The sequence below is a fragment of the Habropoda laboriosa genome, unplaced genomic scaffold, assembly GCF_001263275.1.
Source record: "Habropoda laboriosa isolate 0110345459 unplaced genomic scaffold, ASM126327v1 scaffold578, whole genome shotgun sequence".
NCBI lineage: Eukaryota > Metazoa > Arthropoda > Insecta > Hymenoptera > Apidae > Habropoda > Habropoda laboriosa.
In genome coordinates, this window is record NW_017100941.1 from 1,813,868 (window position 1) to 1,831,014 (window position 17,147).

Below are 17,147 nucleotides of genomic sequence, written 5' to 3' on the forward strand. Positions count from 1 at the left end.
TTTTCTAAGATCATAGTAACCTCTCCTCTCCACTGTTAGAATTAAATTGAGAAGGGAAATTAAATCTGAACTAAATCTTCGTAAAAAAGAAAAATCTTCCTCTTTTTCTAAGATTACAGCATACTTCTCCTCACTATTAGAAGCAAATTGAGAAATAAAAATTAAATTAAAATTAAAATTAAGTCTAATAAAGTTGGCCAAGTTTGTAAAAGAACCTTCTTCCTGGTTCAGAACAGAGCTCGACGGTGACTTTATTCCACGGTATTTAAAGGAGGAATAGTAGGAAGGCAAAGTTGGGTAACGCAGTGGTTAGCTGAAGCGATCTGAAATTTGAAGGAGCGCAAACGCGCATAGAAACTGTCGTTTCTAACTCGACTGTCTTCCACCGATAACGTTTCACCTTTCGTCTAGTCGTACTTTCCTCTCGGTTCATTCACAAGCAAATATCACGCGAATGTAATGTGTAACTTGTAGAAAATAACGCTAACTCAGGTAGACACTTTCCTGAGATACTAACTTCGTGGCAGTTTCCACGAAGTCAAACACACCAACTGGTTGAAACGAATTCAGTTCACGAAATTCTCAATGAAACTTCAATATTATCTACTTATTTTTATTCTTTAATTCGTACAACTTGCGATCGATACTATCAAATCACACATTGAGAAATTAATAGTACAAAATTATTTTTAATTTGATATGAATCTCTATTACAAGAAATTTATTTACTGAGTGGACCATTTAAAACAGGCCATCTAATTATAACATTCTCTAGGTATGACGTTTGAAAGGACGAATAAGATGGAAAAAAATATTCTTGATAGAAGAAATGGTAAGAAATAGAAGGCGGTTTCACGCTTCATTCAAAATTTTAGAGTCCAAGATTATTTGAATGTCTTAACATCTACCCTGCATATTAGGAAAGCTTGGTTAACCCTTTGACAGTCTAACAAAATTTTGAATTACGGTAAAAAAAATTTAGATTTTACTTAAATGTGTTATAATTTTTAAGACACAATATACATAACACTTCGTCATAGTTACGACAATAATATCTCGTCCCTTTCTAACTTTCTTCCTAAGAGTCTCTCTCGAGTTAAACAGTTCGCTATTTAACGCTCTGCCCGAGAAATATGGATTAGAATATACAGTACCGGCCAAAAGTTTGGAATCACTGAGCATTTCAATTTGCACAAAAATTTCCAGAAAAAAGTCAACGACTTTGAGAATTTTTTATCGTTCGAATCAACTGATATGAGATAAATTGATAAAAGTAGAATTGAGATAAACTTCAAATCTATAAAAAATTAGCAGCAGATTTAATATTGACGAAAAGTGGGAGGTGATTCCAAACTTTTGGCCGGTAGTGTACATAGATATACAATTTTACATCACAAATTTAAGTTGCACACAATAATAATACAACATATCACCGAATAAAACCTGAAAAAATTCATAACGAGCACAGTGCGTGTGCTTCTCACCTGACTAATTTATCCAAAAAATAATCTCAGAGCGTACCTGTCTAGTCGCTCAAAATAGTCCTATTTAAAAAATGCAAAAGAAAATGTACAAATTGTTTCAGCTTGAAAAGTAAAGTGCAAATTATTCGTCCCTCTACGTACAGAGAATCTCTTCACCGCTAAAGGACACGCGTAAGCGCATAAATGGATACGCTGTTGCAGGCACTCAGCTGCTTGTCCTAAAACCCCACGTTTGAGAGTTGCATTGTCCGCGGGACATTGCGCATACGCAAGTGAATCATGCATGTACGTCAGATCACAGTCATCATACTCACTCGAGCACTCGTATCTTCTGTACGTGCTGGAATGTCTGAAATATGCCTCCGTCGTTGGCATACACGCGAGAACTAATGCACGTGGATCGCTTGACATTTTCAAGACAAGAGTAAACGTGGGCGTACTCGAATCCAGTTCATTTAGTCTGTGAAATTGTCACGCCGGTGAATGCATCAACGCGATACCAATTTCAGAACGATCGGACGAAACTTTGGTAGATTAGAGTTGAAAAGGTGACAGGGATGTGGGAATTAGGCTAAAATTATCAGGACAGCGTATCTGGACTTCTATTCGATTTCTAGGTCTAGTCATGACGAACTTGAATAATTGCGTTTGAAGCAGAATGCAGAGAAATTAGAGAAATGTTATTAATTTTGTATAAACATGAATTACGAGTCTAAAGTCCAAAGGAAGAGAATAAATTTTGACATTCAAAGTTAGTAGATTTTTAAATTAACAGATTCTATAATAAATTTTTATTTTTTAAAATAAATATTTATATGACAAAAACTGTTCGGTAGAATATGATTTATTGTAATCAACATTTTGCAAATTTCAACTCCATGCGTCTAGAATATGTGAATTAGTGAAATAAAAAAAAAAAAATAAACGGCAAGAGAAATCATCTTTTACGCATAATTTCAAATGAAGCGTTAGACAATACTTGTACCTTTTAATTTCAACTAACAACTTTGCTTCGAAGTTGCAACAGTTACTATCAGTACTTGATTACTGCTTTAACATTCGAATTGTTCCGAGAACTACATGTTAATTCCATCTCATTAATAATTCATTCGAAACCGAAGCAAACTTAATTCGAAAAATCTGTAACATGGAAATAAGTCACTTTTCTACCTCGTTGACCTACTCGTTAGTATAATAATCATGTAGTACCAATTAAGTACGCCCAAAGGTGAACTAAAAACATTGCCAACTCCATTTTTACCCTGTGCTCCTCGACTTCTCGAGCAACGTATTTTAAGCTTGCCTGCTATAGTCACACAGGAAACAGTATTCCAGAACGTTGATGTCCAGAATTAGCTATTTCGTACGATATTCAATGCAAAGTTAAAACGAACAAAACGGTATCCGACTACGTACACAATAAGATCAAAGTACCATTTTCAATTGGAAAGTTCATCATTGCCACGTAACTGTAGCGATAAAGAAATTGTACAAAGAATAAATTCTTAATTTTCAGATGAAATCCACGTAGCAGCGATGAAGAAGCGTGGCAATCACGAAAACAAAACCGTCGCTAGAGCTCGACACAATGAAACGAACGACACAGACGATAAAAAGAACGCGAAGAACGATAAGAAAGACGAGCGACTTTTAAGCGATGACGTTCATAATCAAGGTTTCAGCGAGTGGTTACGATCCAGCGACGGACTCGAAATGATGCGGCTCTTCGTTATTGCCAATTCGATTCTGATTTTCTTCACTATGGGACTGCCTAAGATGCAGGAGCTTATCAGTACTCTGAAAGAGTACTATTACAGTGAATAAGTGACACTTTGCACTATAAAAATTGTAGAAGTTGAAAAAAAAACCGAATAAACGTCACTATTGTAACGTCACAGTATACCAATGAGAAACAAACAACACGATTCAAGCTGAAACGTAAAAGCGCCTGTAACATGACTTTTTTCAAACAATTCAGCGTTTACCACGTGCTCGGTACTACAAATTACTCCTCGTTTCTCGCGAGTGTAAATTCTAGACGCACGCCGGTATTAGTGTAACGCGTAACATGACTCAACATCAAAGAGAGTAACGATAGAGAAATATTTATTTTACCTCGCCTGTAACAAGGTATCGAGTGTACCTCGCGATCGTATCGAGGTATCGATTCTCGAGGTCGCTGGCTAAATATCTATCCACATTCTTCCTCGACTTTCTTCGAATTTACTGGAGAAACAATTTCTCTGACTGAAAATTCTCTCACAAATTCTATTAGATAAAGATCGTTTACACATTCAATTTCTCAAAAAGAACAGTTCAACCGAGAGGCAATCATGCTGGCTTTGCTCGTCCGCGGCGTCTTTCTCATTGGTATACTCACCTGGTACAGCACCAGCGTGTGGAAAATGATCGACGGCTACTTCAGGGATCAGGTACGAAGCTACCTGGAGGAAGAGTATCGAAAGAATCCGCGAATGAAGTCTGACGTGCACGGCGACTCGGTCGATAACGTCGATCCCGTCCTTGCCACGCCACGCCCAGAGGCGACGGTGGCGCCACGGGAGATCCCCCAAGTCACGGAAACGGAGGCGCGTACGGTCGAAGCGGCGGATAACGATACGACGAGCGTGGTCGGAGAAACGAATGAGGAGTTGCTGGTGACAGGTGGCACTAGTGAAAACGAGGACGCGGGGGGATCCACCGATAAAAATGCATTCCTGGGAACGGTGGCGGAATCGGGGCTGGAAAGTAGGAAGTCGTCCGAGGAGAACGTGGAGAATTCTCGCGAAACGATTAATCAAGAGGACGACCGTGACCTCGAACGTCGCGGGAATGACCATTGTCATCGATCAGTCTCACAGGAGTCTAAGAGCTCGCGGAAGAGAATTAAATACGAGAGGAGGCCGACAGCGGTCCCTAGGGACATTTCGCGCGAGAATCAATTGCCGAGAAGGCGGAACGTGAGGACGATCGTGCTGACAGAAAGGGACTTTAAGTCGGTCACGAAGAATCACGTCTCCGACGATGAGTTCTGGGAGTTCGAGGAGGACGCGTGCGAAAAGGAGCCACTGGAGGGTATTCCGGTCTCGCAGCTACCTTTCAAGCCCAGAGCAGATATAGGGGATTTGGATAGAGTCACCGCTGACGAGTATTGTCCTCTGACGTTGGAGGACGAAGCGTCTTGCGGCCAAACGTTCACGTGGTTTTAAAAATGTATCACTAACGAACGGGTAAACGCAAGGTGCGTTTGGTAGATCGTAAAGCTTCTGTTTTCACGCGGACCTGCGGTGAAAAGACGAAATACCAATTCTCAAGGGTACGCTCGCTGGAGATGCAATTATGGTAATTTCTTTTTTTTCACCGACTTGGTCAATTGTGTAATGAAACGAGGAATCTGGGTCGAGCAAGCATTTGAACGGAGTTAATGAAAGTGTTGTTATGTATAAATGTTTGCAAAATGTCTCTAGGATGTTACGGCCACTCTGAAAAATATTCAGACACTGTGAGCTTGCCTTTCTAGTGATATATTTTGGTTAACCATAAAAGAATTTCTTCGATGCTTTTTCCTCAGGAAATGTCATTTATTGTAATTTAGGATTACGTATTGTTACGTCAAAGTACTACGTTATATAAATATTTAGACACTTAGGAAAAATAAATATTCGTAACATAATGTTCGTATTATTCGCATTTATAATATTTAAAATATTATCATGCCTTTATATAAAATAATACTATTACATTATTATTAAAATGACTCAAATATTAATCTTTCCTGTGCCATATTTAATCCCTATTCTTTTTAGTGTCTGAATATTTTTCCGAGCAATCAAGTGTTCGATTTTGTCACATTTGATTTTGTTAATTTGCCGTTAGATTTAAGCTATGTTTCGTATAATTTCGCAAACACGCATGATTATGTAAAAACTGCTACGGACGCGAATAAATGTCATCAATGTATAGTAATTTCATGGTACCCCCGCGTGTTTATTTTTACAAAACCTTCGAAAACTGTTTTGTAAATAAGAATGTACACATAATACGTGGACGTTATTGACTTTTTGCCTAGCTGAAGAAGTCCCTCTCGACAGGAGGTTGCAAAATCTGCCCCGTCACTTCAAGTGCACACGTGATGCAATTTCTCCGCGAAGAAGAAGCTTCTTCGCCTGTACCAGGTGAAAGAAGTTTGTCTTCCCTGAACTTTAACGCGATAAACGATACATCTCGGCGATTCGCACATGATTAATCGGCGAGAAGAAAACGAAAACAGAAGTAAAAAGAAGAAGAAGAAAACGACGATCTGGGTCAATGTTAATTACACGATCCGTATGAACTTTCTTCTGTCGACGGAACTTACTCAAGGGTATAAAGTAAAGTCTGGGAGACGTGAGAAAAACGGTGAACGTGAAGGGAAGATAATCAGTTTAACGTGAACTGATTAAACGTTAGTGAAAGACCGTGTTGCACGTACGAGAAAAAACAACGTGACGCGTCCTGTTTTAATAACTTAATTGCCCTCTTGAACGAGAGACATTGAGCGACAAATGCAAAGGAAAAAACGGAGCAATATTAATAATGGAAAAGTTGAAAAAATATTTGGAATAATTGTTGAATTTAAAGACTTGGAAAAATAAATAAATGGAAATGGGAAAGTTAAAAATATTAACGAAATTAAATGAAAGGGGATTGAAAAATATACGAAAGCTACTGTGAAACAATTTACAGTCGCTAATAATTAACTTAGGAAACGTAAATAATTTAAAAAATAAATAAACGCCAATGGAAATGGGAAAGTTAAAAATATTAACGAAATTAAATGGAAAGGGATTGAAAAAGGCATAAAACCTAATATAAAATAGTTTAAAGTCGCTAATAACCAAGTATTTCATGCGACTTAAATCACTATACAAAAAAAAAAAAAAAAAAAACAATAATTCCAGGGGCTCCAAGCTATAGAAACGTGTTACAATGCGCACAAATAGAGAAACTGACCTAATTTTGCACACAGAGAGATCAACCGTGAGATTCAAAAAGTGCATTCGTTAAGACAAACAAACGTAAAAATTGCATACAAAAAGACTTTCCAATGAAACAGCAGAATTATGGAGACACGACAAGGTCGCAAAAGGAACGCGAAAATTAACACACAAAAGACGAAGAAGAAATCGAAGATAATAATAAAATCAGATTAATAAATTCCTAGCTTTCGTTAATTTCTTAATCCGACTGCACTGAACGAGCAATCGTAAAATTTTCCATCGTATGTTTCATTTAGTTTTACGAAACAGTCGCACGGTTATTACATCGATCTCATTAACGAGATACTTTCCTCTCTGCAAGCAAACACTCTCGTGACCAGGATGGCCGCAGAAACAAGGCCACCGCGGTGTCCTTTGACCCTGAAATTACAGGCTGATATAAGCGAAACTAGCGAGTTGCCGTGAAAGTGCGGAGAAATTGCGATTTATAATCTGTACGCGGCAGCTTTACGATTGCCAGGGAAACTGACTTACTCGCGACGGAGGGAACGTGATGTGCGAAAAGTTTCCGCCTTCTATCTTGTTCGTCCGCAGTTCTTTTCGACCGATAACAGCTATCACGCTTCCGCGCATTAAGATATTGTTGACCGGTTGATGTTACTTTCGCACACTACCGAACAAGGAATATGTTTGCTATACGACCTGGGTGATAATACTCCCGTGCTGGCTGCGAGCGAAATATTTTCACGCGAGTATTTAGTAACTGTTTTTAGCTTTTCTGCGCTATTTTCAGCGGGGAATGTTAATTGCTGCGGGTATGTTTAGATTTTCTAATTGGGCGTAATGAGTGCTTTGTGGAAACAGGGATAGCTAGTATTGGTGTTTGCCAATTGTGTCGCGATTCTGCGACTCTTTCCTTTGGAGAATTTAATTTTCGAAGGTAAATTAGATTTCTTTTTTTAAATTGAGAATGTCGCGATTTTGAAGAATTTAATTCTGAAAAGTAAATCAGAATTTTTTTTAAGAATTGAGGATGCCCCGATTACGAAGATTTCAATTTTGGAAAGTAATTCAGAATCATTTAAGAATTGAAAATGTCCCAATTATGAAAAATTAAATTTCGAAAGTAAATCACAATTTTATTTAAGAACTGAGATCATCGCCACTTTGAAGAATTTCATTTTGGAAGATAAATCAGAATTTTATTTAAGAACCGAGAACGTCGCGACAATGAAAAATTAAATTTAAAAAGTAAATCAGAATTTTTTTGAGAACTGAGAACATCGAAATTTGAAAAAATTTAACTTTAGAAAGTAAATGAGAAGTTTTTCTAAAATCAAGAGCGTAATTACCTGTGAATCGTAAAAGATTCGAAAGCCACAGTACCCATGATATAATTTTAGTATTTTCTAACGGAGCTTAGATAAATAATATACTAATTCCACTTTTAACGCCTGACAAAGATCTCAATTGTAAAAGCTACAAACTTCTAATTAGATAAATAATGCAAATAATTATTTCTAATTAACGTATACATGTTATCCAATATAAAATTCATAAAATTTCTTAATCAATCCTAAAAATACATATACTCCTCTTACAAATTTCTATAATTTCCTAACATTTAACACACTGATCTCGAAAATCTGCGACATGTTGCAATAAAAGGAACAGTTATAATGACTAACAAAGCGTGAGTGTCATTTCTAATCAAAATGATTTGAAGATTACATCATCGTTATCGTAAAGTAGCTTCGACACTATATATGTACAAGCAACTCCAAGTCTTAATTAAAATCAGGTACAAATTACGCATGTACACAGCGTACTGCGTACCCACATCATTAGTTAACCTGCTGTCACGTAGGTGTGTATACAATTAATCACGATAATCTAAGCAAATTAAATTCCACAACGGTGATATAATTACTAACCAAACAGTTAAAAATATATCAAGAAATATTATATTTACATTGACATTACGTATCAACCCTTTGAACTCCAAATTTTTGTTTAAATTTTCTTCTCAGTAACTCCCTATTATTTTAAGAATTTTATTGGAAACGCACTTCAAAAAACATTTAGTCGATGCGAACCAATTCAAACAATTTTCTTTACTAATTATATCGAAAATAGCATATGTGTACCTATTGCTCATCCAGGTAAAAAGAATATTGCAAAATATAATACATACTTAAACTGGTAAATTAAAAATTCCTTCATTCACACCTGTGAGTAAAACTGACGTCGAGTCACACTCGACAAAGGAGCCCAAAGGGTTAACAAACATTCAATATAATTTCCTATTACAAAGAAAAAATTCTAAAACAAAATAATCAATCATTCACCCCCTGAATTTCGAACAATTCTACCACTTCAAAGCCCAAAATTATATAATTTAACCCATAAACGTGGTTGATGCTACTTTAAAAATAAAAGCCCAAAGCTACGGATAAAAAAATGAATACGGTCAAATAATTCCTACCCTAAACATTACGCGTACAAACGAACGCCGTAATTCGAACGAAATATCGAATTCACCTCGATAAACAACAAACCCACCCGTACAATATTTCACAGGTATTGAAGAAAAAGATTTCAAGATCCCATTACCTCTATTATACACGCGTATCATCGTTGCTTCACATTCGTTCTCTGGCAAATTAACGAACCGGCGCGAAATTCGCATCGTTGAACGCGACGTTCCCATTTTCCAGCAAAACCGTTCCACAGTCGACATTGAAATTAATGATTTAGTAACGGGCGTCCGAGGCAACGGTTAATGCAAATTAGAGCACGGATAGCTAGACGTGAACGCAAATGCATCAAGGAAATTCGCTCATTATTATTCCGCGGAGAGAAAAGGCTTACGCGCGCGGCGAAGGCCGTCTGGATGGTACTTTTATTTTTGTACACATCATACTAAGAAGCGAATTAAAGCAAATAACAACAACAGGTGTAATTAGACGGTTTACAAATTGGCCTGTTTCTAATTGAAACGCCGACGAGGTTAAAAGCTTCACAGCACCCTTGTTTTCACGCAACAACGATTTAATCGCCGCTTCTTCTTCTATCAGCTGATTACGATCTGAGAGATTTCAGGCTATTCGAAAAGTAATTAGTCCTGTACAGGAACGAGTACAGCGATTAGACTCGTGCCAGGTGTGAAATTACAGTCAACACCGTTTTGCGTGACGTGCAGAAATAGCTGATTCTCGAGTGTAATTAGAGGAATGGGTAATTAATCGTTAGCCTGATTGTTTCACGCGAATGTTACTTTGTTGAGAAGAAATTTGTCGCGAGGGAACCAGCTGAAATATTCTATTCGATATTTGAAATTCATGGTAAAAAAAATGTATTTTATTTTTATACGATATTTATTTCATATTTAAAATCCGTGCTAATGGATTTTATACTTATTTTCAGAATTTAATTTCGACGAGTTGCGCAGCTTAAAATTCGTAGTGAAAAATTTATTTGATATTCAATTTATTTAAAATTTAAAGTTCACAGCAAGGAATTTATTTGAAGAATTTCGTTACAATAAGTTATACTGTTTTCGAAGAAAGCGACAATTAATTATAATTAATTTAAGTGTCCTAATTTTTAAGTGTAAAAATTTCATATTTTGCTATACATTTCTGTCTGCAAAAATTGTTTTCCCTTTTACCGAGTCGTACGATAAGTCGCAAATGAGTGTGATAAAGGTCTCAAGATGTTCTGTCAAGGCATTAGTCAAACTAATTTACATTCGAATGCAAACAGCGACAAGCGCAGCTAAAAATGGTAATGTCCGTGAACGTGAGCAGAATATTAACGTAATTTTTCTTTAAACAACTGTACGGAAATGTATTGGCAATACAATATTTTTTGCCACGACGTTGCTGAACATAATTAAAATATTAATTCGCACACGTTACTCTGGACACTCAATACGTCCAAATTAATAAATTCTTAAAAGTCAAGCTATAGATAAAATCTTACATGAAAACGCGTATCCTTTTAAAAATCAAATTCTCTTAAAATTTCCATGAAATATTAAAACTAATTTCAAATTTTAACAAGCTTTAATTCAATTTCAATGGAAAAAAATAAACACAGTATTATTATTTTATCAGACTGCAAGTGCACAGAAATATAATTCAAACGCCTAACAATATTAAAGAAATATCTGACACAGAAGAAAATCTCAACAAAGTAATCCAACTTATTCCTAGAATAAACCTTTACTGTGAAATATAGAACAACCGCCAACTATGGCCACCAATAACCCTAAATTATATTAATTACTTTCTGACAAAAATAGATCATTGGCGCCCTACAATACTCTTCGTACATCTAAAACACACACTACCCCTTCAACTTCTTCATACCACCTAAATCACCAAGATGCAACCAATTTTTTACGCACAATAATTCCACGGTAAAACGTTTGTAAACGAAAACCTGCTGGAAAATTGAATGCACACATCGCCCCACGCTGAAAAGTGTAAAAATGAAAAAAGCCAAGATTAAATGGAACACGACGAAAACGTAAAAATTAAAAAGCGGAGATTAAAGTGTGCTCCTGAAAGAGGTAGGGCTAACGTCGTATAATGACACGATAAAGCCTATACTATTTCCACAAGTATCACTTTACCATGAAAATTACGCGTGACGTGCCAGTAACTTTTCGCCGTAAAAAGAAGAAGCCAAGACAGAAGAGTGGATTTACAGAAAAAGAAGAGGAAGGAGGATGTAATCGTACGATATCAAGTAAAACGGCTAGGCGCGAAAAATCACACCGTATTGCTCGGCAATTATGCAAGACGACCGGGCAACTCGTGCACCTGTATGCATCATTTTACGTATCCATGTCCATGGTCAACGTGTTACATGTACGACAGGTGCAGGAAATGCGTACAGGCCAGCCTCAATCTATGGCCTTATCGGAATGTGTGCCGAGAACTGAGGAATAGGATGGTGAATGATTAGATCATTATGACCCCATGATCTTCTTATTCCCTATTCTTCTCGTTTTTCTCAAACACACGGCTGATGAAGATCTTCCTGTTATCTCGGGTGTAGAGATTGATCCTCGGCGAAGGATTTATGGATTTAAAAATGTCCAGGTGTACCTGACTATTAGATGCAAATAGGTTGTAATTGACTCGTTTTATGGGACAGGTTGTGTTTGATTGATGGAATTTTTTTTAACGGACGCGTAATTTTGGTAAGGAGATGTAGGGAACGAGAGGCTGTTAGACAGCTAGAATTAGGAAAGATTACATACCGTTGTGTTGTTTGAATAAAGAAGGAATTTTATCTTTGAAGAAATTTTGAAGTTGTTTCGTCAGAAATTTTAGGTGTATGAGAATTAAGGGAGAACGATTTTGGAAGTTCAAATATCAATTTTATGAAATATTCTTCTTCCTGAGGGGTTTAATGGTCTATAATACAATGTAATTTCCTGTAATATATTTAGTCTGAGTGATCGTCGTAAATAATCATATGTGAGCAGTTGATGAGACATTAAAACTCAATTTAAGATCGTACCTAGAACTTTCAGGAAAGAAAGATGAAAGAAAAATGAAAGAAAGATAAAGAATTCTCCTAGTACCCTCACCAACGTAATATAACAAGCCCGCTATCAAGTGCTTTTATACTCATTCAACCCTTTCGTGATCAAAAGGACATACATTTTTCCTCGGAGTAGCCCGAGAAAGATTTGTGCAACCCTAACTTCTAGGTATTGAAACTGTCTTGGCGAGTTAAATTAAATTAAAAACTGAATTTCTATTGACCAACCCTTTCGTGACCAATGGGACGTCCCACTCGAGTACCAAATGCAATAATCCTTACATAAATGACAAATTAAAAAAAAAAACTACTTCAATGACGAAAGCCTTAAATATTCAATTTTGAAACTGCGATCTAATTTCACGATTCAATACGTAACTTCAGATGTACCGTTCGCATACGCAAAATCGCTCGAGTCATCGTCGGTAGCCTGAAAACAGTTTCCGTAAAAGAACCGCGAATCGTCGTTCTCAAGTTAGTTGTCTCGTCGAGTTCGTTATGTAGCGCAGACTACAGGAACAGAAAGATAAAAAGGCTCGCCATGAACGGACGAAACCGTTTCCTAGATAACTGAGAAAATCCACCGGCAATGGCCTCGTTACGATCAGCGACGATTTCTCGCGACCACTTCCCGCATGCTTCGATTAGGATCGATCTTTTTTTCCGTTTATCCCGTAGACTTAGAATAATTCCACGTGTAACAGCAGGAAGTGGCGTAATTATATAATTGATAGACACATTGTAGCAGCACGTTCCATGCGACGAAAAACTGAATGGTAATTCTTTCGATGATACGTCCATTTAGTTAAGCAAGGAATTATTTCTCAGGTAAATTATTCGTCGTTTATTCAAAGTGGAATAAAATACCGTCTTATTGCATCGAAATCTCAGGGTTTGAAATTGTGTGTATTCGTTAGGAAACGATATTTTCCGCATTCTACTTGGTAATCTAATTTGATAGTGTGTAATCTGTTTGATTTGATAAATTAACCCTTTCGTTGCTACTGGCGCTTGCGTAAGCTTTGAAAATTTGCTCGCACTGTGCTTGGAGGCTTTTCAAAATTTCAAAGAAGCAAAATTGGTAAAATGTTATTTAAGTCAGTTAATTTAATTTAATAAAAAATGAAAACAAAAGGAATCGCTACGAATTGAAATTTGCTCGCACTGTGCTTTGGAATTGATGAAATAAAATTTATTAAAAAAATGTAACTGGTTAATTTAATTTAATAAAAAAAAGAAAACAGAACATATGCATTACGGACTAAAATCTGGATCGGTGAAAGGGTTAAACGTGTTTTAGTTTACTTTATTTAGGACCTAGGAAAATATATAACAGTGTTCGAATAGACTTTAAATAAACAAAAATGTATGTATCTTATTTTGCAATTAAGACTTATATGGTTCAGACGCCTAATTCGGTCTTTCATTATCGCGAGCAGTTAACGAGAGCGTATCGTTCGTCCATATCACCTTTATCGAAAGAATTATTGCGTAGCCTAACAAATGCCGCCGTTATTTCACAAAGAAATTAAACGAAAAAAATACTTTTATGTTCTTCAAGGGTAATATAATAAAGTCCTTATAAGAAGTTTTTAATTGAGACAATTATTTTCTTCGCAAAAAAATGCCGAAGTTAGACATCGTTTTCAGGCACGAAAATTCGAGCAAAAATTTTCTAACAGCATTCTCATTGCTCCACTGACCGATTTCACAGAATTATTTCAAAAAATCAACATTTCTCGTTATAAATTTCATAGCCACTTTTCTTCCTCTCACTTTCTCCCCTTTCCTCAAAACAATCCGCTCTATCATACTCCTATCCATCTTCCATCACTCACTCGCGACTAAAGAATAAAATTAAGGTCAACTTAGATCTCCGGAGCTGCCAGAAACCGCGAGTTACGTTGATTTCTAGATAATTACACGCTTCAAGTTGCAAGCGTACTTTTCAGCGTAACACCGGTTCGATCTGAAACGCACCACGCGCATTCCTCGTGCAGCAAAAGAGCGTTCACTCCTCTAAACGGGATTTCTCTTTCGATACGCGAATTTTAGTGCCACACGAAAATTCTCTCCACCTTAACAACCGGCAACTTTCTTTCTTACGTTAACGAGACCGTCCAATGAAGTAACTTTCCCACTCGGAGGACTTCACATATCGAAACGAAGAAAGCAAGAACTGTTTCAACCGCTGATTTCAAGGTTGATAGCACTCGTGAAGCGATCGAGCCTGTTACACTAATTATGGGAATATATGCAAATGATCCGGTGGAACGTTAATTAGGGTAATTTCGGGAGAGACGGACCAGGCAAGTATTTCCTACATTATCCGCCAGATATGGAAGAAAAAACACCGAGAGCCACGCTCGATCGCTTTCCGTAAAGCAAATGTAAAAACAAAAGAATACTGATGCGTTTCACATACGGCGGATAATGTAGGAAATACTTACCTGGTCCATCTCTCCCGGAATTCACCAATAACGAAGAGAACATTCTCACTTTCTTCACTGTCGTACTTTTTCGTTCGCAGATTCCTTTTTACTCTGACTCGACTTGTAATTAAATCTACAGAGATTTAACGATAAATCGAACGATATATTACGAATAAACGTGAACGATACATCGTTCTCTCGCTAATGATTTACCAAGGATAGAGTTAAGAAGAACGTATTACAGCGGGGGAAAGAAAAAAGAATCGGTAAATCAGTGGTTTGTTGTAACGATGAAAAATTCTGCGCTACGTTAGCGAAGTACGACGATCCGTTAAACAATCAGCAAATTAAAGCGTGCTCGTCGAATATCCGGAACGTATCGAATCGCAGCGCGTAACAGCGAGACAAACCAGCATATCGAAATCGTTCGTTCTGCGGCAGATTCGAAATAGATTGCCCACTGGTGGAAGTGTTCGTATTACGCTGGACACGGTAAACCATCTTTTCGAACATCCGGTAAAAGTCACCGGCACGTGTACTATTGTCCTTCTTTCAGAAAATATGAATGAATAAGTACGTACGGGGGTTTGGTAGAAATTTTATCGCTGTGGTTTGACGAGTAAAAATTTTTGGTAAAATGTACTTGAGGTAGTTAAGGTTTCGTTGGAAAATTGTAAGAAAAATAAGAGATAGGATTGTCTTCGGTATAATACGACATAAGAGCAAGTCGGAGATAAATGTAATTAGCTGGTATTAACACTGTACTTGAAAATATCGAGTCTATTGGTGGTGGGGAATTGAGAGTGATAAGGAATTTCATTTATTTATTTTTATATGAATATTTTGACTTACTTCTTCGAATGATAATACGAAATTGACAGTGATAAGGAATTTAATTTATTTATTTCAGGATGAATATTTTGACTTATTTCTTGGAATAATAATGCGAAATTGATGTCGATGCGACATTGAAATCGAAGGAAAAAGAATACGAAATTGAGAGTGATAAGAAATTTCATTTATTTATTTTTGTGTGAATATTTTGACTTATTTCTTGGAATGATAATGCGAAATTGAGAGTGATAAGGAATTAAATTTATTTCTTTTTGTATGAGTATTTTGACTTGCATCTTCGAATGATAATACGAAATTGAGAGTGATAAGAAATTAAATTGATTTGTTTCTGTATGAATATTCTGAATTGCATTTTCTCTTTTCCTTAGGTTCATTCATAACACATCCTGTCGAAGTTTGGAAAATCCTTGACACCATGTATGTACATACATACACGATTTACAACTGAAATTTCAGCATCGTGTTGAATTTTTCATTTATGCAAATGCATTCATTTCCACGTAACAAATTTTCATTCATCGTTAAACTGTTGGTATGTAAATTTTGAATGTTTGAAATGTTGTTAAACATTTTTCTTTTAATTTGAAATGTTTGGTATTTTAGCAATAAAAATGCTTGCGCATAGCAAATTATATAATAGATCATGAGGCTTGATATTAATGTATGGCGATTGGAAGAGTGTGAGCGTGCAATAAATCATTTCCACTTTCTCCATGAAATCGTCAATTTACCTAAGGGCTAATTACTATATAAACGTTCATAAATATGAGGAATAATAAAAAATTGTGTAACATCATGTTTCATGATGGATCACTGACAACACACTTAATTACACCCGTTAATAAATGATTAATTGGCATTTTTGTGAATTTCCTCACGTTTGGAAAGTTAATTCCAATGAAACTTTTCCCCCTCCGTATATTATTAGAGATTCAAAATTAAAAAGGCTATGAACATTTATCAAGCAGAAATAAATATATTAACATAACTGAAAAATTCAACAAGATACTTAAATTTAAGTTATAATTAATTGAAAAAATTCATAATTACAAATATAGATACATAATACTAAAAAATTATTTACTCGTTATTTATTTCATTCACAATTATTCATACTTTCCGTATTAGAAATAAATTCTACATCTTTTATTGCAAATATTAATAATTTTTCACTTTAAAAAAATACTGTTATTTCCTAAACAGCAAATCCAAATTACAATTCACAGCTTACTAACAGTATAAAAAAAAAGAAGAAGAAAATTATAGCACATTTCAAGCTGTAAATATAATTTTTCAAATGACCAATTCCCCCACTATTTCCCCTGAAAACCACCGTTTCACAAGTCACAGAGCAAAAATAAACACTCGAATGAAGCAATAAAGAACCAAAAGAGAGATGATCGAATCAATTAACCAAATCCTCTGCATTTGAATAATTTAAAGGTACGTTACGTCAGCGTTTTACGTAAGTCAAGGTCCGAGCAATTCGAAGCGATTGAAAATCAAACAAAACAGAACACGCGTTAATCGTTTGGTCAAATTTCCGGAAGACCGTAACGATATATGACAGAATGGATCGATTCGCGCTCGGTACAATCTCTTACGGTTAATTAGATGAAAACTGGATCCTTCGAATGTTCGACTGGCAACCTGTTGCTCGTGTTTGTGCAATCGGTATATAACACGGTAACATTCTTGAATGATCCTATATAGAATGCGAAGTCTATATGTATCTATGAAATTCCAACATGGATTTTTTTCTCATATTTAACAGAAGCATAATTGCATTCTTCGTTGTATTATTCACTATGACTGCGTTACGGTGCATTGAGCAACAA

The 17,147-nt window shown here is 36.1% G+C and overlaps 2 protein-coding genes across 2 annotated transcripts in view; both read left to right on the forward strand.

Moving 5' to 3' along the window:
• The window catches only part of LOC108577580, a 6,227-nt gene extending 2,649 nt beyond the window's left edge, over positions 1-3,578 (forward strand). Inside the window, exon 2 of the mRNA XM_017940763.1 lies at positions 3,001-3,578. Coding sequence (XP_017796252.1) covers positions 3,021-3,308 — 288 coding nt within the window. The 5' untranslated portion in view covers positions 3,001-3,020 and the 3' untranslated portion in view covers positions 3,309-3,578. The remainder of the gene's footprint in view (positions 1-3,000) is intronic.
• A 4-nt stretch (positions 3,579-3,582) lies between these two features.
• Positions 3,583-4,870, forward strand: LOC108577579. The gene has a single exon (XM_017940761.1). The coding sequence runs from the start codon at positions 3,818-3,820 to the stop codon at positions 4,691-4,693; it is 876 nt and encodes a 291-aa protein (XP_017796250.1). The 5' UTR covers positions 3,583-3,817; the 3' UTR covers positions 4,694-4,870.
• Positions 4,871-17,147: the final 12,277 nt, after the last annotated feature.

What these genes read in the sequence shown, in the direction of transcription:
- LOC108577579 (XM_017940761.1), top strand. Translation starts at nt 3,818, where the DNA reads ATGCTGGCTTTGCTCGTCCGCGGCGTCTTTCTCATTGGTATACTCACC.